Source organism: Gavia stellata, chromosome 4, assembly GCF_030936135.1.
Source record: "Gavia stellata isolate bGavSte3 chromosome 4, bGavSte3.hap2, whole genome shotgun sequence".
NCBI classification, from domain to species: domain Eukaryota; kingdom Metazoa; phylum Chordata; class Aves; order Gaviiformes; family Gaviidae; genus Gavia; species Gavia stellata.
In genome coordinates this window covers 77,276,921-77,302,098 of record NC_082597.1, presented here as the reverse complement: position 1 = coordinate 77,302,098, position 25,178 = coordinate 77,276,921, and the positions used below count along the sequence as shown (strand labels likewise).

At 40.6% G+C, this 25,178-nt stretch overlaps 1 protein-coding gene across 1 annotated transcript in view; it reads left to right on the top strand.

The window, feature by feature from the left end:
• EFCAB6 (EF-hand calcium binding domain 6) overlaps positions 1-25,178 on the top strand; it is a 113,510-nt gene that overhangs the window by 75,822 nt on the left and 12,510 nt on the right. The window contains 5 exon segments of the mRNA XM_059816720.1: positions 303-530; positions 10,162-10,317; positions 13,758-13,953; positions 15,124-15,192; positions 16,771-16,959. Of these exon segments, the coding sequence (XP_059672703.1) occupies positions 303-530; positions 10,162-10,317; positions 13,758-13,953; positions 15,124-15,192; positions 16,771-16,959 (838 nt within the window).

Genomic DNA, 25,178 nt, shown 5'->3' with positions numbered 1-25,178 from the left:
TTTAGGAGTCCAGTTCTCTGCATCTCAAGCCAGACACTGAAAAGCAGCCATACTGAGAGTTGGATAATACTCCTGACAATTCGGTCCTCAGGGCAGTATTTTCAGAATTGACTCTGATTACAATGCATAAGCCCTATCTTTCGAGTCTCATATAAAGTCACTCACTCGTTCTCAGTGTGATATGGCACCTCTGTGAGGAAGGGAAGTCAGTGAGATTTAAGCTGTTAAGTCACTTAAGGACATCTGTAATGCCTTTCTATGAGGAACACATGAATATTTAAAAAGAGCATTTCTTTTTCAAGGTATGATATAGATGTGAAAGGATATCTTACTCACCAAGAATTTTTACAGAAACTGGGGATAGAGTTTGCACCTGCTGACACAGGGCTCTGCAGACACATCACAAAATACAGCTATGCACAATCACAAGCACATTATAATAATCAACAAAAGAAGCATTCGAATCTGGAAGAGCAGCAGGAACAGCAAACTAAAGCTCTGCATGTAAGAGAAATTAAAAAGCCGATCAAGTAAGTTATTTATGAGCTTAGCATATAACTTTCTGTGTTTGTGTTTAGTTTGTTAAAATGACACTGTGTAGAATACAAATGTAATTTTACCATAAAATGCTCTGAAAAGGAGTCTCAGAAGGTACTGGACCAAGCTTATACGTAGTGTTATTCCCTTGATTTGCTAGAGATAAGTCTAACTCAGTGTGCATTGTGAAACTTTTTTTGTAGATATTCTCCATGGCTTATATTACTTATTTTACAGACTTTATGGCAGCATCTATACTGACAAATCAGAATGTCCAGACACATTCCCAGACTCAGTCATCTATGCTGCTAGACTGCCAAAACAGTCTTCATCATGGTTTGGCCTGTGTCAGCTAATGTTTTCCTTGATGACTCCCAGCACCATTTGGGAGCAAGAATGCTTCAAGGACCGTTCCTAACAGGCAGTTTGCAGGCAGCTGCTCCCTTTTGGCGGCTAAGAAGGTTCACTAGCAGAGATATGCCAGCTGGCCTCCGTGCCCGGAGCACTCCCTGGCCTGTTTATTGGTATCGTCTCAGCTTGTGGTTCCAGTCCTGACATTGCTATCAGCTCAGATTGAGGGAGAAGAGCAAGTGCAGTTTTGTCACCCTGCAGGTCTCTTCTTCTCAAACTGCTTTGGGCAACGTAGGCTTAGATCTGCCTGATTACACTCCACAGGGGTTTTTCTTGCAGCTGGAATGGCTGGGCGTGTAGGACACTGACATGCATATCCTACCCTCTCCCTTGGATGAGGGACAAGTAACAATCACAGTTGTTTTCACATCCCTCTAGCAGCTAGTTAAATTGTTAGTAAATGGCTTTGTAGATACAGAAAAAGACAGCCTTGACAAGGATGGACCCTGGCTCCCTATGACAGAAATAAGCATCTTGTCTCCAAGCAAGAGGAGCCTCTGCCTCAAACAAAATCAACACTCACAGAGTTAATAGGTCATTGCTCCTGAGAAGAGCATTTGACAAACAAATGACAAAATGATACCCTACTCAGAGTGGAGTCTAATGATCCATGCTTGCCCTAGTGAGTCAGCAGTCATTAGCCTGCTGCTGCCGTAGGATTCCTGCACCTGCCAGCAGACTGAGGCAGCAGGAGAATCCTCTGCCCCAGTACAGTGCTATTAAAACTTTATATTTCCAGGTTGTGGATAGACACACCTGGATGCTTATCGTGTTTTCTGCTTGTGGTTTCACTCTTCTCCTGAACTGTTCTTTTTTTTTTTTTTTTTTTTTTTTTTTTTTAGGAGTATAAACCGTCAGGAACAAATAACATGTAAAAATATACCCCCCAGAGCACAGATTTGCTTTCTTCTGTGCTTGGAAAGTGTCTGGAAGTTGTAGGAACTAATAAATTATTATTGCTAAGAATCATAATTCCCCATGACATTGTTGGTAAAGGTGATACACTCATAAACAAAGAAGAGCAGCCTTGTCTTGCAGATAAAGAGGCAGCTTGGGAAATCATTAGACAAAAAAAAACAGAAAACACAGAGAGAAGCCTGTAAGCTAAGGCTTTTGCCTTTTTACCCTGCTTTTTTAAATTCTGTTTTTCAGTATCCCAAATAGACTGAAGGATTCAAAGGCAAAACTGTCCTTTCTTTTCAGCATCACAAACTCTCCCACCTGCATTGCAGCTCTCTGGCATAAACTGCACTTATGATACCCACAAGTATCAACGAGCATTCCACCTGTAAAACATTGCATAATACACAACAGAGATGGTTAGGCAGTTGCCGTGTTGTAAGCATTGCTTATTACTGTATTTGTAACTGTCTGATGTGAAACTTAGGGCCTAACTGTCTCACACTGGGCTCTTCCGCTCCATTTGTTGTACCAGACAGTTGTCTCTGGTCTTACACTTGGATGAAGAGCTCTTTTGGTGAGGAATCTTCTATTTCCTTCCTGTTAGTGCAATGCCAAGTGCAAGGCAGCCCTGCTATAAATAAGAAGCTGCTCTGCAAGTAGGGAAGATGCTGTGCTGCAAGCAGAAATTATGCAGTGTGGCTCAAAGATGCAAATACTCATCCTGAAGCAGCTGGAGAGTAATTAAATCAATGGGGAAGACATGCAGGGTAAAAATAAAATAGTCATTATGTGACATGCTGGCAGGTCCACATCATTTAGAATTATTTACTTTTGAGAACCTACCATAACAACAACTATGTATAGAACTATGTATATGTCAACCAGACACACGAATCACAGAATCACTAAGGTTGGAAAAGACCTGTAAGATCATCAAGTCCAACCATCAACCCAACACCACCATGCCCACTAAACCATGTCCCACAATGCCACATCCACACGTTCCTTGAACACCTCAAAACGTATATTCGAGTGCATAGCAATTGCTTAACCGTAATTTGGAGGCAAACAGAAATTGGCAGACTGGGTCAAGTATAACTTGATTCAGTTACCTGCTAGCAACCAGAGCCAGATGTTTCTGGTTGAGGTGGAGCAGCCTCCTAATAGATGGACATGGAATATTCTGCCCCCTGCATTGGGGCTGTCTCATCCTGGGCAATGATGGAGTTTGGTTTAAGCCTGCAGATGGGACTTTTATATCCCTTTCAAAAACTATGTTCTAATTGTTTGTTAGATTCTGGCTTTTTTTGATTTATTTATGAAAGACATCCAGTTCTGATCTTAGTCTTTTGAAATTTCTGGCATCTGCAGCTTCCTTTGGGAATGAGTTCACAGCTTAATCGCTTGTGGTCTGCAAAAGTATGTCTTGTTACCGATTATTGCCACCTTTCAGTTCCTCTGAATGTTCTCTTCTCATCTCCCACACTTCCTCACCCACCTCCTGGCCAGTGGGAGCAGTCCTGTGGTAGCAGTTCCTGTCTGGTTTTCTCTCTCAGAAAGCTGGAAGTGCAAGAGGAGTTGAATCCAGGCCTCTGAACTCCTCAGATTTCACGTAAGGCCCTGGAAAGCCATAAATTACTCTTAAGCCAGAGTCATTGTCTGACAGATGAAATCCATCCGCGTGGTGGCTGTGAAGGCAGAGATCCAGCTGAGTGTCAGCCTTCCGCTCCAGGACCACATAAGACAGCCGAGATACGGGATGCACAGCTGGGCACCATGCCCTTCTACCGTAAAGGTCAATGTAAGGAGATCTGCTCTTGGTCAGGAAAACAGATGCAGTGGCTGCAAAACCTAAGCCTGTTGATCCACGTGGGTATCAGCCCCCACTTCATTCTCAATGAGTTGGAAAACTGATTCCTTTCACCTGTCAAATTTGGACTGGGAGGAAGTATTTGCCTGAGGTGTGAATTTGCTGGTTATATGACCCACTTCAGCACCCCTGGGAGCAGCACCCACTCCCCCTTCCGTGATCTTGCTTAAACCCTCTCATTTCTATTTGCACAGTGGCTGCATCCAGCCTGTGCCCTTTCTTCTGGCTTTCTGCAAGGGCTGTGAACCTCACCCTAACAGCTTTGGAGCAGTTTCAGTGCCCTGTGATTACACACTGTGAGGCAGACAAAAGCTCTGGACATCTTACAATTCAAAACATACTGCTGTGCACTTTTTTTCCTTTTGTTGTAACTCACAGGAACAAATCGCCCAAATTAGAAACAGACATTGAACAGTGGCTCTCCAGCTCTTCAAGAAAAATACAAAACGTTTGCAAGAAAATATTATTTTTTGGCAATGTAGCTTGATGTATGGTTTTAATCCTCGTTTTCTCTATGCACATATTTACCGCTGTGAGTGGAATAATTACTGCTTAGAAGTCTTTTATCAGTCCAAAAATGTTGAATGCCTCAATTTCCCAAAAATATGAATCTAAAAAACTGTTTTGATTTTACTTCAGCCTTTACTTTCATTGGGAAGATTTAAGTGGAAGATGATAGTGGTGATGAAGAGTGGCACTGAACGTAACATACAGTTGAAAAGGGTTCCAGAAATTTTCTGCAATGAGGGTATAATGTGGGCCATATCACACCTTCAAAGCACCCCCTTGCAAGATGGAAGAAGCAATGCTAAATAGTCTTCTGGGGCTGGAAGAAATCAATCTCTCAGTGAAATCACAAACTACCCTTAGGGTAGTCAGCTGGTTTTGGCTTTTAGGCTGCTGTATCCTGCTTTCTAGGTGTGACTTTCTTGGTCTCTTGCTGGGCCTCAGCACCCATCCACCTCCACCATTGCCCCTTTGTAATTGCTGTAAAACCATGGTTTTTAAGCTGTGGCACATTACAGTAACTTAAAAAAAGCAAACCCTCTGTCAGGAGATTTTAGATTTGTGTCTCTGCTGGTAAGTCTGTAGGCTTCTGAACATAATAAAAGTTAAATTACATCAGAGATGTAATTAGCAGATGTTGGATCTCTAGGGTCTCATATCTAAGAATAGGTTGAAGGAGTCTGAGCTGGTTAGTCAGTAATTAGACACATGGAGATTCAAGACGGTGAAGCCAGCTTGAGTGCAGTGCAAGTGCACTCTGACTGATGTGCACCCTCTGCAGCATACTTCTATGCTTTTTCCAATACAAGTCTTGCTTTGACTCTAAACCAAGTATCACATGGTAACAGGAGCAGAATGTGAAAAAGATGAAGGAATTAACTAGAAAAAAGAGATTTGAAAGTGAAAGAAAAGGTGATTGCTCTTTAGGGGCTTTTAGAGACTCCAAACCACACTGGCAATATTGCAGTTTCTCTGAAAAGATTCACATCATGCTTTGAAACCTATATACTGTGGCTAGATTCATCATAAGGAAGCTCACACCTATTTTCTGGAATATTACAGGAGCTATCAAAGTTTTTAATGGCATGAAACCAAGCCAGGGTGAGAGGGCAATCCATGCAGCTATAGAAAGTAAGTTGAAGGAATATTGCACTCCCAAGGAAACTTGAACTTTTGAAAGACACAGGTTTCATATGAGAATGCAGAAGGAGGAATCCTTTGAAGAATTTTTAGCTGATCTTAAAATAACAGATCAGTCAAGTAGCTATGACATTTTCAGATTCCATTTTAAGGGATCAGATAGTGATTGGCATCAAAGATCCAAAGATACAGAAAAGATCCCAGGAAGGTAGGATCTGAAAAAAATAAAAGGATAGAAGAATCTGTTTAGTCAAGCTAGGACATGGTCATAAGGGACAATATGGAAATATCAGAAGGGCAGCAGGACATGCTGTCTGTCTGGAAAGGAAACTAGAAGTTGGGAAGAGACTCTCCAGAGCTATCTGCAAGAAGTAGACAAAGTGAAATATATGAGAATTCACAGATTCACATTATGTCCAGGAGTTTAGAAATTCTGCAGCAGCTATAAGAAATACAGTTATTTTGCGAGACATTGCAACTGGAAAAGCAGAAGCAAAAGAGAATACCCTCCATATCCCCAGATCTATGATGGTGCACAAACTAACAATACAACAAAATACCACATAGAGATTCTGTGCAAAAGCTGCACAAGGGGGCTGCAGACTAAGAATAAACACCTCTAAATTAAAAACTGGTGTTCAGTCAATGTTACCTCCAAATACACTGTACAAATCTGGCTCAGGAATCTCTACATATGAAGAAAGACTATTGAAACCGAGAGCATCTACTGAGAATCTAATTTCTACTAAAGGATTGTATGAACTTAAATTGAAAAGTGAAGATAAATAGAGTAGTTCAAGTTTATAGGCAGAAAGAGCTAATATTTCGTCTAAAATATGCCTAGCCCTGGGCTTGGTTAAAACAGTGAGTCTGATGAAGGAACCATAAACACAGATCAGTACCCAGAAATCTTTAGTGTCAGAGATAAAGTAGACACAGAATATAGAGCTGTATTTTCACAGCAATGTGTGCTGCTAGGAACATTCCTTTGGTTGTGAGAGAGAAGCTCGTAAAGGAGCTAGATTATGTAGGAGTAGTGGTAGGAAGTTTAAAAATGGAAGGGCCAATTAGCAACAGGAAAATCAAAAGACAAGTCCCTGAGATTGTCCTTACATCCAATGGGGCTAAGTATATGTTTCAGGACAGACATTGTCCTATAAAGGATATTTTCAGGTAAAAGGACTGGATATGTTTTTTACAAATATTAATCAATGTTTACAGAAATTACAAATTCATATTCTTCTGCTGGATCCAAGCAAACTTCCTTGCATGTCAGGAGTTTAACAATATGCATTTTTAGACCACTGTACAGAAGATTCTTCTTTCAAAGACTTCCTTTAGGCTTAAAGTCCATCCTTGAGTTTTCACAGGGAAGTGTAGGAAAAGCCATTCACTTGAAACAACTGTGGCTGCTTAAATAGATACTGAAGATGTCAAGTAGAGAGAAAACCAGTAGGGAATTTGAAAAAAGTATCCAAGAGGGCCTGAGAAGTAGGATTAGACAGAAATGCAAATGTAAGGGCAGAGAAATAACATAAAAGATTAACTGTCGACAAGATAAAATAGAGTCATTAGAAACATGCCAGCCACAAAGATAACAAGGGTGTCCAGAGGCCTGTTAGCACGTGAATGTTACATGAGAGTTCATATCACGCGGGCAATCTGTGCAAGTACCTTCTGAGTTACTACACAAAATGCACACACTGGGCTGTAAATCCAGGAACAGAATTCCCAAATTAAAGGCATTAATAAAGACAACTCCTGGTCTTACGTATATTGGGACTAGAGGACAGACAAAGTCTTCAAAATATGGCTTACAGGCAGTATTGTTGAAAAAAAAATCAATGGAAATGTGTGGCCTGTGTTTCTAGGGTGCTTGTCAACTCCACAATTTGAGGCACAGACTCTGATTGTAAGACATGTCACATATTTGTTTATCAATCTGTTATGGTCAGAGCTGAGACAAACCACTTTGTAGGCAAAAGAAAGACCAGCTTCCAGAATATAAAAACAGTGTGCCTTTTTAGTGTTGGGGTTTTTTTAAGTAAAACCATTCAATTTGACAATAAAGTTTAAGTTGGAGAAATAATTACTGATCAAAGACATATTTTCTAGAGCATCTAAGGAGTCTGCTCTTCAAAACAACACAGAGAATGGCATAACACCTGGAAATACAATTTTTAAAAAGTGTTATCCTACTTCAGCAGAAAGTGGGCTAGGTTTGGTGAGGCTGTACAGAGTATGACACAACGCAGAAAGTCATGAAGGTTACCACCTGTTGGTCAGCGAAGGCATTGCACACCAAGCCTGTATGACCAATTCAGAGCAGTTTTCTGTGTTCAGCAGCATATGCTTTAGAGGTAACAGCATAGTGATGTCAATGTGTTATGATCTGATGTGCCTCACAGAGTACAGGACACTCACAAAGCTGTTGAAAAATGTGAAAGATAAGACCATATGTTGATTCATCTGAACCTGTTGTAAGTATCTGACTTGGGCATTAACCTGAAATTGCATTTGGATTGAATATAACATCAGAACATGTTATGGCATACACTAATGTTCTATTTGTTTGGGTATGAAGTCCCAGAATTTTTTTCTAGTAATGGTGCCCTGTTCAGCAGCTCAGACCTGAAATTATTTGTAAGGAATGAAAGATATCCAGATATCCTGAATAAAATGGTGAGCTCAGTTAAAACTGCTAAAAGATGGTTCCAGCAAGCTGTGAAGCGATCCCTACTTTCACTGCATTTGAGAGGAATCTCATTGAAAAATGGATTCTCGCCAGCTGAAACTTGGTTAAGCAGAGTCCCAGAACTCCCAATTTAGTCCATATGACAGTAGAAGGTAAAATGGGTCTGAAGCATATAATAAGTTGCTAACAACCAACCTAAGTCATATCATAATTCAGATTTTTTTAAGGTAGGTGATGCTGTTTGCATATACAGTGGTGTTTCCTGGACCCTGAGGGCTGTGGGGAAATTGCTCTTTGTTCATATGAAATGCGAAGTCCAAAAGGACAGATTCTTAGGAGAAACAATTGGCAAGGAAAATGTGTTGTTCTTGTAAAGGCTGTACTGCACTTACAGCTTCTTGAAGACAAATGGAAAACCAAGAATTCTGCAATGCTGTGAGAGGAAAGACAGCACCAGTAACAGCAGCTGAGACCAAATGCCTCTGAGGAGATCCATGAGAGTCTGCAGAGCAGTGAAACAACTTACTAACTATTGCTAAAAAGCATATGAGATTTAGCATGTCCTGTGTTAGCCTTATAAATACTGTAGCGATAGGACAAGGGGTAATGTTTTTAAACTAAAAGAGGGTAGATTTAGACTAGATACAAGGAAGACATTTTTTTTACAATGAGGGTGGTGAAACACTGGAACATGTTGCCCAGAGAGGTGGTAGATGTCCCATGCCTGGAAACATTCAAGGTCAGGTTGGACAGGACTTTGAGCAACCTGATCTAGTTGAAGCTGTCTCTGCTTATTGGAAGGAGGTTGGACTAGATAACCTTTAAAGGTCCCTTCCAACCCTTCCAACTTGTATGATTCTATGGTTCTATTCCTACGAAGGACAAAATGCAAGGCTCAGGTGCTGGCTGGTTGACAGTGGCTTAACAAAGAGCAGTGTGAACTGGTCTGAGCTGTTAGATCCACAGACAGACTTGGTGAGAGGCTGAGGCAATGAATCATGCTTGATTACGTCAGTTACACTGTTGAATTGTGTTATGACTGTAATAAGCCTTTTATACTACAAATCCTGACTCTCTAACAAACCCAGCCCCCATGCTCTGTACCCTAGGGCTGTCAGAAAGAGCAATCCCAGAGCAAATGCAATGCAGCTATAGGTATTAACCCAGATCCAACCTTGTTGGTTTTGCCGTAAGGTTATCATCTTGTAAGTGCTGAATATATGTAGATAGCTTATGTATACTTGGTAATCTGCATGAAGAGGTAATTCACAACTATTTTAACTTACATTAATCTTAAGTGACTTAGCTAGTTGAAGACATGCAGTAAGGAGAGATGTTTGTGCCTGCCTCGCCCTCTTGAGCCAAAATGCAGAGAGGGTTTTGTTGAATCAAGAGGCAAAGAAGGATATTGCTTGGGTTTCCAAAGTTTGATTAAAAGGTCCTTGATGTCAATGAACTATAAGTGACAAAATAAAGTGGGAGGAAGAGTCAAGATTTTGAGGCCTAAATTTGATCATGTGTAAGAAATTCTAAATATCTCAGAGAGGTTTTAAGGTGCTGATCTGAAGTCCACGTAAGTCATTGGAAGCTCCGCACTTCTTCCCTTGGTAGTGGATCAGGCCCTGCGCTACTCCAGATCTTGCTCAGGTGTTTTTGTTGAAATACTTCTTACTATGTCAAAGTTTCAGGAGCCTCAAATTGCAGAAAGTATCCTACCAAACCCTTATCATTTTAACAGTTGTACTAAATACTTTGTAACTCCAATCTGTACAGGCTTTAAAAGAGAGCACTATGTTTTGTAGCTGCAGTTCTGAATGGGAAGAGTAACCAGTTAATCACCCAAGGAGCCTTTATTTACAATGTGAGGCTTGAGCCATACAATTCCATGTGCAAATTAAAACGGGGGGGGGGGGGGGATGTTGGGTTTGAGATTTATTTGTGAACAATTTGGCAGTCTTTGAATAAATTATATGAACTTACCACACACAAATAAGCCCAAAATCTTTCTCTGCCCCTCCACCCCTATTTTTTATATTTGTTTGTATCCTTTTTATCTGATTTAACAAAGGAGCTAAAATAAACATCTGCTCTCTTTCAGGGATAAATTTAGGGATTACTTCCAAGATTTCAATAAGGCCTTTCATAAAGTGGATAAAAATAGAGATGGCTATGTAACAGTATGCAACCTGCACAGGCTACTACCAAAATTCAGCTATTACCTTGATCACGATCAGTTCAATAGTCTTCTAAACAGGTTTGTATGATTATCTCCTAAACACCTATTTGGTCACACCCAGCAAAGCCTATAAGCTTCTACTTAGTGTTAAGCATATAAAAAGCTCTGTTAAAACTGATGGAGATACCTATATTCTTCAAACTGCATATGAGTGAAAAGTCTTTTTAGGTAATGTATTGATTCTGCAGGTAATGAGAGTGAAATGGCTTCTTACATAAAAAAGTGTGCTTTGAGTATGTGTATTTGTTTGGTAGTTTGTTTTATTTATTTAATTTCAATTTAATAGAGCAAGTGTGTGAAACAGATCCTGTTCAAAATAGAAACAGAATTAAATCAGGTTATAAAATAGCAATAATTTTCAAATGATCCAATGCTGCTGCCGTCATGCAAAAACAAACTATGCTTTTAATTCTCTGTGTTAACATGAGTATGAAGAAAAATATCTTTTGTAGAGGCTGAAGAACACAAAGGACCTGCTCCAACATTAGGTAGCTGGGGTTCTCTGCACCAAACAGTCCACCAAAGGTCATATGCCTGGCAGCACTGGCTTTTGTTCTCTGGAGCCTGCCAGACCAGGCTCTTTTTTGAAATAAAATTAACAAAGTCTTTTCACAGTTCACCTTTAATTGGGTGATCAACTTTTTATGAATCGAAACCTTAATAGGAATCTGCTGCTTGTTTCTTTCTCAAAGACCTCTTGATGATAAACACCTCCATTCATTGTAATTTTGTGCAGATTATTCCTTTCTTGATCCAAAATAGTCTTTTCTAAATAATACAGAGTAGATTAGCATATGCATTTAGTTTTATTACTAAAATTTTAATGCCCACTTGGCAATTTATTTCTCTGCTGAAATGGTGTTGATTATTTCCTTTTCCACACGCTGTCTCCAATATTGGAGCCAGCTTGACACGGGTAGTATGTGGGAGTGCTGTGCAGCTGCAAGATGCAAAATCAGGGCTCTTGAATATTTTTTTTCTTACCAGCAGATATGGGGTCTATAGTTAATTTCTTTTCCAGCCTGTTTTATAAAGCTTCCTCTTTGTTTTACTGGCTCTCCCCATTAATTAGGCATTCTTGTAACTGGATATTCTGGTGATTGGTAGCTGAGGCATTGGTCCCCAGGGATTTACTGTGAAAACAGATGATAAAAGTACATTACAGTAATTCAGTTTTAAACAAGAAAATCAGGGTTGTGTAGTGGGGCCATCTCCTCTGTCAAGCCTTGGCTTTCTAGGAGTTACCTTGACCATAATTCTAACAAAAAAGCTGAATACAACACTAAAAAAAGTTCAGCCTTTCCCCTGCAGCATAGGAATTGTCTACATAATACATGCGTGTAAAGAATCTATAGTTCTGATAATTGGCTATAAAATTATTAAAGTCTATTAAAAACCTCTCCATAGATGGTAACCGTAAGGTCAATCTGGAATAATTCCATGGGAGCCAATGGATCTGTATGAAAAACACCCAACGTATACTGTAGTCTGGAGACTCTCTGGTTGTCTTTCAATGGTAGGAAATTCCATAAACTGACTGCACTGGCTTTATACTGGGTAAGTGAGAGCAGAGCAGGCCCCTGCTGTTGTATCCTTTGTGGTGATGAACTCGACAGGCTCATTAGACAGGTTTGAAGTCCTTGTTTAAAATATACCAGGTGTCTTTTCTTTAAGTGGTCACAAGTCACAGGACAGTGGAGGAAAATAGCTTTTCATGTAATGGTTAGTGCTATTCATCTCGTCTTAGTCTTTCATGCTAAATAACTTTTATTTTCATGTATTTTCTGCATATGTGAAGCTTGCCTTAATTCCAGTCTTTTTATGGTAAAACATCTTTTAATAAAAATTAATTTAGTTTGGTAACAAAGTCCTCTGCAAAAAAAAATTCCCCAAATCATATGCAAGAGCTCATCTTTCCCCATGCTGATATTTGATGCAAAAATATATTCACTGTTTTTACCTGGAGCTATCTGTAGTCAGCTCTGTAACCCGCTGAATTTCCAATGTGACAGAACATGAAATTCCCCAGTGTCTCTGATCCAGCAGATGTTTCAGCTGACAGACAGAAATTCGGCAAGTTGTGAGTGCAGCCTGCAGAGCCCGTGGGCTGGACTCCCAGGTACAGCCTGGCCACAAGTGATCAGAAGAGAAACCCTCACTGGACATAGCACACCACGAGTCAATGGCAGCAGCTGCTGGGCCAAATGTGCCAGCCCTCTGTGCAGCTCAGTCGACATACCAAAGGAGGGAGGGCCAGTGCCTGAGACACAGTGAGGCTGAGTCCTGCCAAGAACCTGTAAAATAGTTCTCTAGTGGCCTGCCAAACCATGCAGAGTAAAGTACAGGTTGAGAGGGAAGGTAAGCCCTTCTACCACAAACATACTACAATTACCTGAAAGGAGGTTGCAGAGAGGTGGGTGTTGGTCTCTTCTCCCAAGTGACTAGTGACAGGACAAGAGGAAATGGCCTCAAGTTGCACCAAGGGAGGTTCAGGCTGGATATTAGGAAAAATTTCTTTACTGAGAGAGTGGTGAAACACTGGAATAAACTGCCCAGGGAGGTGGTGGAGTCACCATCACTGGAGGTGTTCAAGGAACGTGTGGATGTGGCATTGTGGGACACGGTTTAATGGGCATGGTGGTGTTGGGCTGATGGTTGGACTTGATGATCTTGCAGGTCTTTTCCAACCGTAGTGATCCTGTGATAAGGAGAAGCATTGTATGGAACCTGCTTTGGTTTCCTCCCATGTGGTAGAGAAATCATGAGTGAGTATAGACCTGTGCTGGTACATCCACGAAACATCACAGAGCAGCACTGGATGTCCTAGCTTGTGTCAGGTAACAGCTTACCAGGCTGTATGTGTTTCTGCTGCTTTTTCTCAGAATTGTAATGATCACGACATACTGGGAGGCTTAAGCAACACTTCAGCATCTGTGAATCAAAAGTATTTTTGTAAAGCAGAAAGTCAAGGGAAAGTACCAACATTTAGCACAAGGAACATCTACTCCTCAACAGAGTCTATTAGACCCTGTTTACACTGTGATACGAAAAGGAGATGCAAGGACAAGGTTGGGAACCTACATGTCCTCTGGCCATATTGAGGATGGTAAGCTTAGCAGTAGGTTGTGATCAAAATACTGTGCTGTGCTTAAAAAGCACATGTTGATGGACTAGAAGGCTGTGCAGTTGCGCCCAGGCTAAAGCAGGTCTCCTCTTAAGCATCTCGAGATTGGCCTGGATCTGCATCTGAGAGTGTGGTTGCATCTAATTGATCGGATTGGTGGCTTAGACCTGAGAAGGAGCTTGGGCTGGAACTAAGGATTTTTACACTGACAGCACAAGCATACCCTGAAGTGCTGCTGCAGTACAAATAATACATCATAATAATTAATCAGTACAGACAACAGTGAGATAATTACTTAAAATCATTGATATCTCATTCTGTGTTTTTCCCTTAGCTTAGGAATCAGCATTCATGACAGCAAGCTCTCTTATTTTGATTTCCTGAGAGCAATTGATGATGGCAGAGCATCTAAATACCAACAGAGACAAAAGCAGGCTGCACCACCTGCAAGCTTTGCAGCGCTCAGCTTAGAACAGACCCTAATTAAGATAAAAGAAATAGTTGCATCATCTTATGATTTGTTGTACAAGGTAAGTTTCATGTGGTCACCACATCTTATTTAATCTCTATTTTTTTTCTGCCGGGCTAGGGACTAACCCAAAGGCTTCAAAACTTTTCTGCTATTGAGTGTTACCAACAACCTTGGCCTATGTAGAAATAGCATCTTCTCACAACTGCAGACTTTTTAATTGATTGTATTCTGGTAACTCCACAAAACAAGCATATCAAATCAAACCTAGAGGTTTTGTGAAGATAAGGATTGGAAAGGAAAAAGTGAATAGCAAATTATCGGGACCTTCCTCTCTCGCCCAAACCTCTTTTCCTTCTCCAGTTGTCTGTAAATTGTGTCCCAAGCATGTAAATATCACATCTTTCAAATAGCTCTGTTGAGTTTCCTAAGCTGAGATTTTTTATACATAGATATAATGTGCTACTGCAGGCAGGCTTTATGGTTTTATCAGCATGACATGAAAGGATCATGTAGCAACTGAGGATACAGACATATGATCAGATGTGAGCACCTGTCAGCTGGGGCTCTGCAACTATCTACATTTATGCTCTTGGCCATTTCTGACTCTGACAGATAAGGTGCATTAGCTGTTGAGCAGCAAGTTTCCTGGTTTTCCCACCTGTAAAATGAGAACAATAAAAATAACCACTTCTCTCTAAAATTTTAAAAGCCCTGAATGAAAAAACACTGTATATTAAGCAGTCTTAGACTGTTGTGTTGGAGTCTACTGAAATGCAGTAGCCTCTAGACTACATAATTCTTGATGCCACAGTAAGATTGTTTTCAAACATCGGAAAGAATAATCGAAAAGACCTTGAAGGAAACATTCCTATCACAAAGAACTGTAGAGCCATCTCATCTGCACCTGCAGTTTCATGTCCATTTTAAGCTCATGGCTTTAGAGGCAGGCTTGTGCCTGCAAAGATGGTCTTGCTACCCTGATACCCCCAGTAATGTGGTCCTCCCACCTGCCTTGTGTCAAAACCAGTACTCGTCTTCCTGCCCAATGAGCTGGGTCAGGGAACTTCAACCTGACAAAAGCTTGATCAGTTGTGCATGGCTATGGGAGAGCTGCTGCCCACACAAGGGAGGGGAAGGGAACAGTGGCTGAGAAGACGATGGGGGTAGAAATTCCCTGTCATCAATGGCTGCATTTCTGAAATCTCAATCTGTGGACTCTGTCCTGCAGTTAAAAATAACACAGGGTTCCAACAAAGATGTCACTAGTGGTGTCACTGGTACAAGCACCCGAAAAAAGGTAGTACCATGGGAGATGCTGTTTCTTTACAGAAATCTCTTTTCACGCTATTTGGAGACTCCTGTGACGTTTGTAAACTTATTGGGGCCACATTGCCGTTTTTGGCCAGATAGACTAACTATTGAACAGGATACCGAAATAGTTATGTAATCACTCTACATTTTTCATAGTAAGGGGAAGAAAAAAATCCTTTCTGTGTTCTGCGTTATTGAAATAAGAAATAGATACATTCAATAGCAGAGATCAGTTCGTTAAATTTTAGTAGAAGATGGTATCTGTCCTCTCAGCCCTGCATGTGTTGGGAATAGAGAAGGTCACAGTCTTGCCTGCTGAGGGTATGATTTGAAAATTATTATTGGCATGAACAAATCATCCATTTAGTCTTTTAGGATACCATTTGGTCATTAATATAACTTCAGGGACCAAGGGATTTTCTCCATGGAGAGCCAGACTTTGTCCACCATGCTATGGAAAAGCAGAACATTTTCTGATTTCTCTTACATGAGAAAAGAAAGAAGTTCTCCATTTTCTTCTGAGCCATTTTTTGAGTAACAGTTGCTGCCACCTATGTGATGGGGAACTCTAACGACATAAGCTTATAACAAAATATTTTGTTAGAAAGAGGTCGATCTGAAAGCACAGTTCCTAGAGTCCAGCTAGTTGAAAAAAACCCCATCACATCCCATCCATGACATTTCTACAACTGAATACAGACCTTTGAAGTTTCATAACAAATAGTTTAAGAGTTCAGGTGGGTCCTCTGTGTCAGTATAATAATTTCCTATTCATTTTCACCATAGTCGGTACAATGTATATTGTATACTCAATGTTTTGTTTTTCCCATAAGACTCTCAGTATGTAAGCAAAGATGAAACTTTTATATTAAGAAGTTACATAATCCTCTTTAGTGATCAAAGGATTCCTTTCCAATGTCCTTTGGATATGGTAGAATTTGTTTTGCCAGTAGGCATGGTTCATGTATGTTAAAATATACATTTTTAAACCCTCATTTAGATGAGTTCTAATGCTAAAACATAAAACCTGCTGTATTACGCCAATATGCTATAGTGTTTGCAGAATAATAGGACTTTAACCTGAAGTTTTGCAAGGTGTAATATTCATTTACATTTATGGAATCAGTGATTTATATGTGCAGCATCATAAGGGACAGAATAAAACAAAGGGGCATGGTAGGTTAGTATCAAGCAGGCAGAATGAGAGTTGATATGATCCACAATTTTTCTAGACCTTGGTATTTCTGCCACTTATTTGGACTACTCTGTTGCATGCCTTCTGCTGCAACTGTGCTAAACCTAATCTGTTTCCCTTGGGAAGCCTTAGGAAAACTCCCACAAAGAACAGGGCAGACAAGAAGAGAGCAAGTAAACCTTCAGGATGAGCTTCAAACTAAGTAAGGTTCTGAGAAATGTGTTTTGTTTCTTCACGTACAAAATACCTGCAAGCAAAAGACATATTGGTCTCAGGTATTTCCATGTGAACTGCTAAATGGTTGCTAAAAAAGACTTCTCTTTTGGAATGTCTAGGCTTGCTTAAATAATTTGAATTCTTGCTTCTCAGGCATCTTCTTTATTTGATAAAGAAGACACTGGAGTAATTAAAGCACTGGAATTTCAGCAAGTACTTGACCATTTCCGCTTTAAATGATCAGACAAGCAGTTCAGGCACCTTCTCAAGAACCTTAACCTTTGTGAGGACTCCACAGTAGACTGGAAAGTTTTCCTGAAAAACATAAACCACCTCACAGAGGTAAGAAGAGCTACCAAGCTATAATACATTTCTTTAAAAGATGCAATCTGATGTGTTAGAAGGGACTGACTGACTTACTAAGCATGCAAAATTCACATATCTTTGCCTTGATCTCAGTTGAACTCCATTGAAGCCCTTGTCTCCTTACAAACTTCTCCCCGAAGTTAAGTCTTGCACTCACGTAGATTTAGGTCTGTACATGTGGCAAGCTGAAAGCATGACCAGAGATACAGCCAGATTGCCCCAATGGGGTGACGCAGGATGTGGGATATCCAAGCATGCCCAATGATCCCTGATCTGTCTAGACGGACTGGCAGGGGCTTGGACAGAAAAGTGAGTGGAGTGGGAAGCCCACCAGGTTCTTGGTGCCAAACAGTAATAATAGTGTAGATGTAGCAGGAAGGTCAAACACAGAGATTAGGCAAGAACAGAGAAAATCTTGACTGCATTCATGGATAAAGTCTTCTGATGCTCTGAATATGCATGTAGCAACAACTCAAACAAAACTAGTTGCTGTTTCTCTGTGGCAGAGGTTTGTGTCCACAGTGTCTCACTTGGAGTCATTCACTTGGTGCAGACTGCAGGAACAGATCCTTCAGTTCATAATCACATCCTTTTATCAGTGCAGCAATCCTTACCATGTTTGTAAATAACAGGAACATTGTCAAAAAGTGTAAGTAAAAGAAGTCTCTGTCCTATTTTAATTTCACAGTCCTTCCCTTTCCTCTGGTTTCTCCCCTCTTAGTCTGCCTTACCCATCGGGAAGTGGGTGTAAGTTGATCTGAGGGTGCAGGAGTCCAAATGACATTAGCTTACAGTTCATTTCTGAACTTGGCTAAGGATGTGAAAGCTAGTTACTAGCTGGATAAAAAGCAGTTCTAAAAAAAAAAAGTAAGTATTAACTTGCAACTTACGTTCTAAGAAGTAACTATGTTTCATTTTCAAAAGTATATGCTTGAAGCACAAATAAAATGAGAAAAATAATAATCATCACCCAATGGAAAACCATATAAAAAGCCTACCACTTTATTGCCATGGCGATAATAGAATGTTGTGCTAAACAAATCCGTACAGAGCTATACAGTGATTAAATCTTGTGTCATAAAGTAGAAGCTGGAAAACCAGTGAGATCTGTCTCAGCCTTTTCATGTCCTGAGTCAAAGTCTGTCAGGCTTCAAATAATCACTGGGCTTGGGTGATTCATGGGGGGAGGAGGAGGAAGGACCACAAGTTTCGGATGAAGGAGGACCCATGAACAGCTCCAAACGCTTGTAATGTGTTACAGGCTTTTGTAGCGGGTTAGAGACTTTATCTATGCATGTCAGTTACCAATAGGCATAGCTTTACCAAAGTGCTTATTATAAGTGTAGCTTTATTAAAAATTTTATGAGGTTGCTTAAATGTATTTTACTCTCTGTAAATTTAGCATTAATATTTATAGTAGTGCAACTGTTACTTTGTCCTTAGTGGCAGGACTACATTTAATTATAGTTATTTAAAAAATAGTTGGGGATTTTAAAATATTAATTTTTTCAGCTTATTAAAATTAAAATGCAATCTTAACAGATACAATAGACTACATGGTTCTCAAATGTAAAACAGTGGAATACTTTGTATAGGTTAGAAAATGCCACATTTCCCCCTTTCCTGCTTTTGTGCTGATATGAAATATAACGTATCTGTATAATTATTTTAAGAATGTACTTGTGTGCTGTAATATTGACCCACCAGCAAGCTTTCCTGCTAACTTTAGAATAGGCAGCTGCTTTTGTTAGGGAAGGTTTTGCTGTAATGTCTTCTCATCCTCAAAGTAGGTGCTAAGCCTCCTTAACAACTTGACAAGCTGCACAATTCCTGGGATCAAACTCTGCAAGAGTGTACATTTTAACATGAAGACTCTTTAACAAGACACTCTCTCTCCAAGACCCCAAATACTTTCCACCTCAACTTAGCAAAAAAGTAAGCTAGCTCTACATCTTTCAGGAGGTACTTGGTCCATATCAGGACTGGAGCCTGTACTGTTATTTTCAATATTGAGCGTTCACCTTGAACAGTTTTCTGTGCTGTGTTAGGGGTAGAAGGGATAAATCCATCATTAAAATCTCAAATTAATCCACAAGGGAACATTTTTGAAAAGACAAAACAAATACGAACCAGGTTCACTGTGCTGGTTCAGCTTCCAGATGCTCTCAAATCTCATGTTTTCATTTTGGGTTCAACCCAAAATTTCCTACGCCTTTGCAATTTCATCCCACCCTGGGTTCACACGTATTCCTGGGCTCCTGTGCAGGTTCTGAGAGAAGGCTGGTTGTTAAATTATTCACTTCATCCAAACACGCTACAGTTTTGGCCTGTAAAGTATGTATCTAAATTAATGAGGTATGCAACTCATTCAGGCATGTTAGGAAAACTGATCATTATGCTATACAATTTGATCACTGAAGTATATTAAAAAGTAACAAGTAAAGTATGCAGCTTGATCATTAAAGCATGGAAAATTTACTGAACCAGTAAAGTATGAGCCTGGGATGACTTTTGTCTCAAATGGCACCTCATAAATAAAACCCACAACCACAAAGGCAAACATTCACAAACTGAAAAGCTATACAGGTTTAAGTTGTATTTTTTTCCTTAGAAAACAGCTGAACAAGGGAAGATGAAAAAAATCTTGCGGAAATTATTTCTAAATGTTTTATGCGTCACGTGGATCTTTTGATGGCTTTGACATATGTTGATGAGCTTTACATTCTGAGTAACTCTCTAGAATACGCACTACAGCAGCTGTATATGAGCAGGATGCCCACTGAAATACAGCTCTGTAGAGCTGTAGGGCTATACTATTAAAAATAGAATTAAAGAAATGTGAAGTACTTTAAGCAATATGATTGAATCTTAATATTCAGATAAGAAAGAACCAAGGGTTATGGCTCTTAACTTGGATGTTGCTAACCAACTGCAGAAGAGCTGAGGAAGGAGAGAGAGAGGACATTGTCTTAGGTGGGATGCTCTTAAGCACCAGTGGACTCTCTGAGGATATTTGTAAAAGTCCAGACCCTGGAGCTGGGAATACGCCTCATGAACTTTTCTTGACTGACCTGCCAGTCTTGTGATTAATAAGGCCTGAGTGGAGTTCTTCTGCATTAAAATAAGTGGCTAATGCAGTCCAGCCTAATGAAACCTGCACTTGGGAATCAGACCCCCCCCAAAAGAAAAGGTACTTGCATGTTCTTCCCCACTGTGAGCTATTTTAGATGTGGAAGGGGAAAAAAGTAAAGAACGTGTTAAAAGCGATAGTTCAGGGCATGTTGCTCAGGTCTAGAACAGCAAGGTGTCCATATAGGATCAGCACAGCTGCACTATATTGGGGAGTATATGGGGAAAGGAGTGGTTTTGATCAGGGCCAAACGATTTGTTGTTTAGCCTTTCTGGAGCCGAGAGTGCTGAGTGATTTGCTGCAATCTTAGTAAACCTTCACTTGTCAAGTCCAGCAGTGAGTAGAAAGAGAGCAGGTCAGGTGGAGGAGAGGACAGAGAGAAGGGACAGATCATCACTTGCCTGTTCAAGGGCAGGAACTGAGATAACAAGGGGTTTGCTGGCACATGTGTCTTTCAGCTGGCAAAGGGAATTACTGGCGTGAGTAGAAATATATTCAGCAAAGCTTTTTTTTTAAAAAATGTGATTTCATCTAAAGTGATGAAATTTGGAAATCAGATTGACTTACAGGACTTCTTTGCAGAACAATTTGCAGAACATTTCAATATTAAATCAGGCATTTTATTTAGCTTTGTCATGAACTTTCTGTTTCCACACTAAATTCTCCATTTTTGTTTGTATTTAGCTTCCTGTTCTGAGTTTCTCTGCAGTCTGTCTCATGCTGCAGTGCCTTCTTCACCAGCTGAGTGCATTTTGTTTTCAGCCAATTCCGTCTAATCAACTTGCCTGCAAAACTGCAGGCTTGTTTGTTCATCCTTGATGCTCTTTCTGACAGAGACAGCATCCTGCTTCTCCTTGGACCAGTACCCATGAGAGGATTCCCCCCAGTATAGCAAGTTCACATCTCTTCTTGAAGCCTGGCACTGTGAGAACTGTACCTCCAGGCCCCAGGTCCAGGACTAGTTTCTGCTGTTCTCTAGTGAAAAGCATGGGTACATCATCACTGTCTCCAGCTTTGTTGGGCATGTTGCTGGTGGAGAGTCTACAGAGCTAAAGCTCTCGCATTACATTGCTCTCAGCAGTGGCTGCTACAGCCCCTTCCTGTAAAATGCAAACAAAACAGCTTCCTTGTGATCTTGGAAACTCTTCCTAAATCATCAGAGGGGACAGCACTGACACAGCTTACCAGCTCCATGAACGGAGGGTGGCTGTGCTGTGACTCCCTGAACACTGTTTTGACTGCAAGTGATGAAAATGCACAGAGTGCAACTCTACAGTGTATCTGTTGTAACCATACCGTTTCGGAGCTCAAAAACCCCATGCAACAGAGAAGCGACATTCTCAGTCTTTCCACAACCTTGCTTCCTAAATTCGGCAGTGTTACTAATCCACTTGTGCACCGTGTTCAGGCATGGCGAGCTGAAGTTCATTTTGCTGCTATGATCTACCTGTGAAATTGCAGCAGGAATACGTAAGGACCTGCTCTACAGAGGTGGTGCTTTTCCCTGTCTTGGGGGTGGGAGTTTTACAGGTTTAGTCATTACTCACTGTCCTTATCTGTTGAACCTCTGGGCCCTCCTGTTCTGGGCCACTGATTTGGTCAGACAACTGACTCATCAGTCATGACCCATTGTACCATCAGCAGAGATTAGCAGGCCTGCTGATTATGGCCCTACCCTTGGTCAGCAGCACCACAAACTTTATCTGTCCTCCTGTAGAACAGCTGTGCTCCAGGGAAATACCCCTTCTGGGATACCTGCATGTTTGCATCTGTTTTCCCGTATTATGTCTGCTTCAGGCTGAGAAACGTTAAAGCTTTCCTTACACCATGATCTAAGTCTGTGTTTCTCATTATTCATAGCAAAACTGGTTTGAAAATTCCCCTTCCTTGCCCTGCACTCCTGTGCAGTGCCCTCTCTATGACTAGAATGTGCTGTCCCTCATTGTGCTGGGATATCTGTTTTGGGATCTTTCCCCACTGATATGCCTGCCAAAACTGTACGTATCTCCCTCTCCTTCTCTGTTCTTAGTATTGAAGAAAAGGGTCTCATGGAATTTTAAAATGGCAAATTGTTCCTTGGGATGGAAGCTTTTCACTCTATATTTACTAAGAGTACAGGAAAAGGAGAAAGTAGGGATAATGGAAAGTAGGCAACATGGTATTAGACCATCAGGTGTACTGCTGACGGGCTAGACACTGCTGGGGAGACAGAAGAGCAGGGAAGCCTCACTGTGGCTCCTGCTTCTTTACCCAGTTCTACCTAGGCTTAATATTTCAGAGTTATCGAATACAATAGTTATTTTAATTATATTTAGAGGAATGTGGCTTTTTTCTAGACAAGGCAGAGATTGGCATGTGGGCCACCTTTGACTCATTGTGTCAAATCATTTTGTCAAACCATCATATACAATTACATGTTCTAAACACTACCAAGAGTATTTTATCCTGCAAATGTGACCTTAAAACTTGAATCTGTCTGTTGCAAACAGTTGGTCAAAAGGAAAATGGTACAATACAGAATGACACTCAATGGAGTGTTCATCTTTTATTTATAACTGAGTTTATTATTGCAAGCTCCTGTTGCACACCAGCTATCAAATCCTCAGCAGGCGTAAATCAGCACTCAGGTTAATGGAGCTAGACTGATCACTGCCAGATGAGGATACAGCTCTACTTGTAACTCAGGGATAAAATACAAGTGCCTCTGTAGTGCTGAGAATCTGCGAGCTAGCACAGGCTGGCTGGTGAATTACTGGTTATCTGATCATGAGAAGAAAATGCATTTCCACCCCAGTCCACGCTTAGGCAACTAACTCTGCTGCTTCCACACATCTTTAGGGAACAGCATTTATGGAAAACAACTTGAAGATACGTGTTGTTAGGGTAAAGGAGGACCCATGGGCTAAGCACAGAAGCCTCTAAAACTGTGTAAACTGTCAAAAGGATGATTACTTCTGGCAAAGGTCATCCTCATGTACAAAGAGGAAAATGCGTCCTTTTTCAGGTGAAGATACAAGGGCCTTCTTGTGCAAGCTGTTTCCCAAGACCTTTGCTTTCTGAGCCTTCCCAGAAAGGGAGGGAGGTCAGACTTCTGACAGGGCAGGGAACAGGACCAGAGAAATTGTAATTTATATTGATGTACTGATTTACTTTCTAATTAAGGATGCCTCTTAATAGAAACATCTTCCAGAAACAGGAAGGAGCTGCAGCAATGGAGCTTCACTGAGCAGGTGTGGGTGGTGGAGCCTTCTTTTATTACTAATCAGCATAGTTATGCCATTTATAGAAAAGGACATGAGGCTGTGCAAGGAACTTTCTAAAGAAGAAAAATAGAGCCCTGCTTTGAAAAGCAAGCAAGCTACATAGGGTGGCCCATAAGAAAAGCCTCATAGTAATGCCTCCCCTCTCTTGGTGAAAGTAGGAGGTGAAAGTGGATTTACATGGTCCTCCCAAGGTGCGCTCAAATTCTGTTAGGAAGGCTGAGAAAGCCTGTGAAGAGCTGAGCGGGACAGTCAAGTAATCTGGACTTCACAGTTTACGGCAGCAGCTGGCATTTGGCTATGGTGTGGGGCAGGTACTGCTCAAGAGGTTGTGCGGTAGTCTGAGAAGCTACGAAGCAGGAGTGGGCTGCAGAGTCCTGGCCCCTGTATGTATATCACTTCAGAATTCAGAGCTTGATGGGGTGAGTGTAGCACATGGCAGTGAATATCAGGAAATCACTAAAAGAGAAGTAACCCCTTTTTCATCCAACAAAAACTCTTCTCTAAATGGTCTGTAAGCACTGCTAGGACATATGCCGCACAGCTCTGAGACACCTTCATTCCTGTTGCTCCCTTTCGAGGTTGAAGTGAGACACAGCAAACCTAAGAAATGTATCCACATTGTGTATAAGTTTAGTTTCAAATGGAGAAATGGTACTTAAATGTCCAGATGCCCAGGCCGGAGTCTGAGATTTTAGGCTCCAGCTCCATTATTTCAGCTAAAGGAGATTATTTTAGCAGCGGATGATGGAGTCATAGATACACACTAAATGCACTAACTGCATGTGGTAGCTGAGCGTAGTGCAGTAACCAAATAGAAAACGTTTTCTAGTTTTCAATCTGTAGTTTGCAAGAAGAGCAAGTGATTTCTTTTTTTATTGGCTCTCCAACCATTTTAAGATGAAAGTGCGTTAAGTCTTAGAAATAAACAAAAAGCTCTTGAAATTAAATATATTAGGAAAGCTTACACTTACAAAATACGTTTCTTTAAAAGGTTGCAGGGCGGTAATACTTTCCCTCAGTCTTTGGATTCATTAGAATAATTAAAAGCAGCGGAGCAGTGTTTTTCAGTTGCGGTAATGTCAGGCAGGCAGAAGGTGTGCCCTGTGCTGGACCGTGCCCAGCAATCTTCATTTCCTGACTATGGCACGAACTAGCTTCCACTTCCACATCTGCATGCACGATTCCGCTTCTTGTATTTCTTCTCTTAATAATAATGTATCTGTACATAAAACGTACATGTGGGACAGACATTAAAGCATGGTTAATATCGAAAAGTGTTATTTGCATCTGAAGATAGTGGAGTCTTTTCTGATTAGGAGGCAGGTTTCTTGCAGTTCTGTAAGAAGTGTATTTTCTTTTCCATCCAGTTATAATGATCATGTGAGACGTGACAAGGAAACAGGAGCGCAGGACCAAAAGCCATCTGTTTCTTTTTTGGTATTTCATATTGCATGGAGGAAGAAGGTGGCAAAGCGTATATGCTTAAACATGGGGCTATAAAATATGATAGTAACATTTAACATGCTGTAAAGAAATGTCTTTGAACCAAAACCAGATTATGTTTTTGTTTTGTTTTACCAGGACTTGTTACCACAGTTGTAGTAAAACTGGCTGCCACTTGTGTTTGTGAAAAATTTGCCTATAAGATATTTTACATATTTAGTTTAGACAGTGCAGTGGGTGGAAAGCCGGCTTCCATTTCTGAAAATAAGTGGTTTCTTCTTCAAAATTCTGTTACTGCTTTTTTTTTATTATTTCACATTGTGCCATTCCTGAGACTACTTTTATAAGTAAAACTTGGT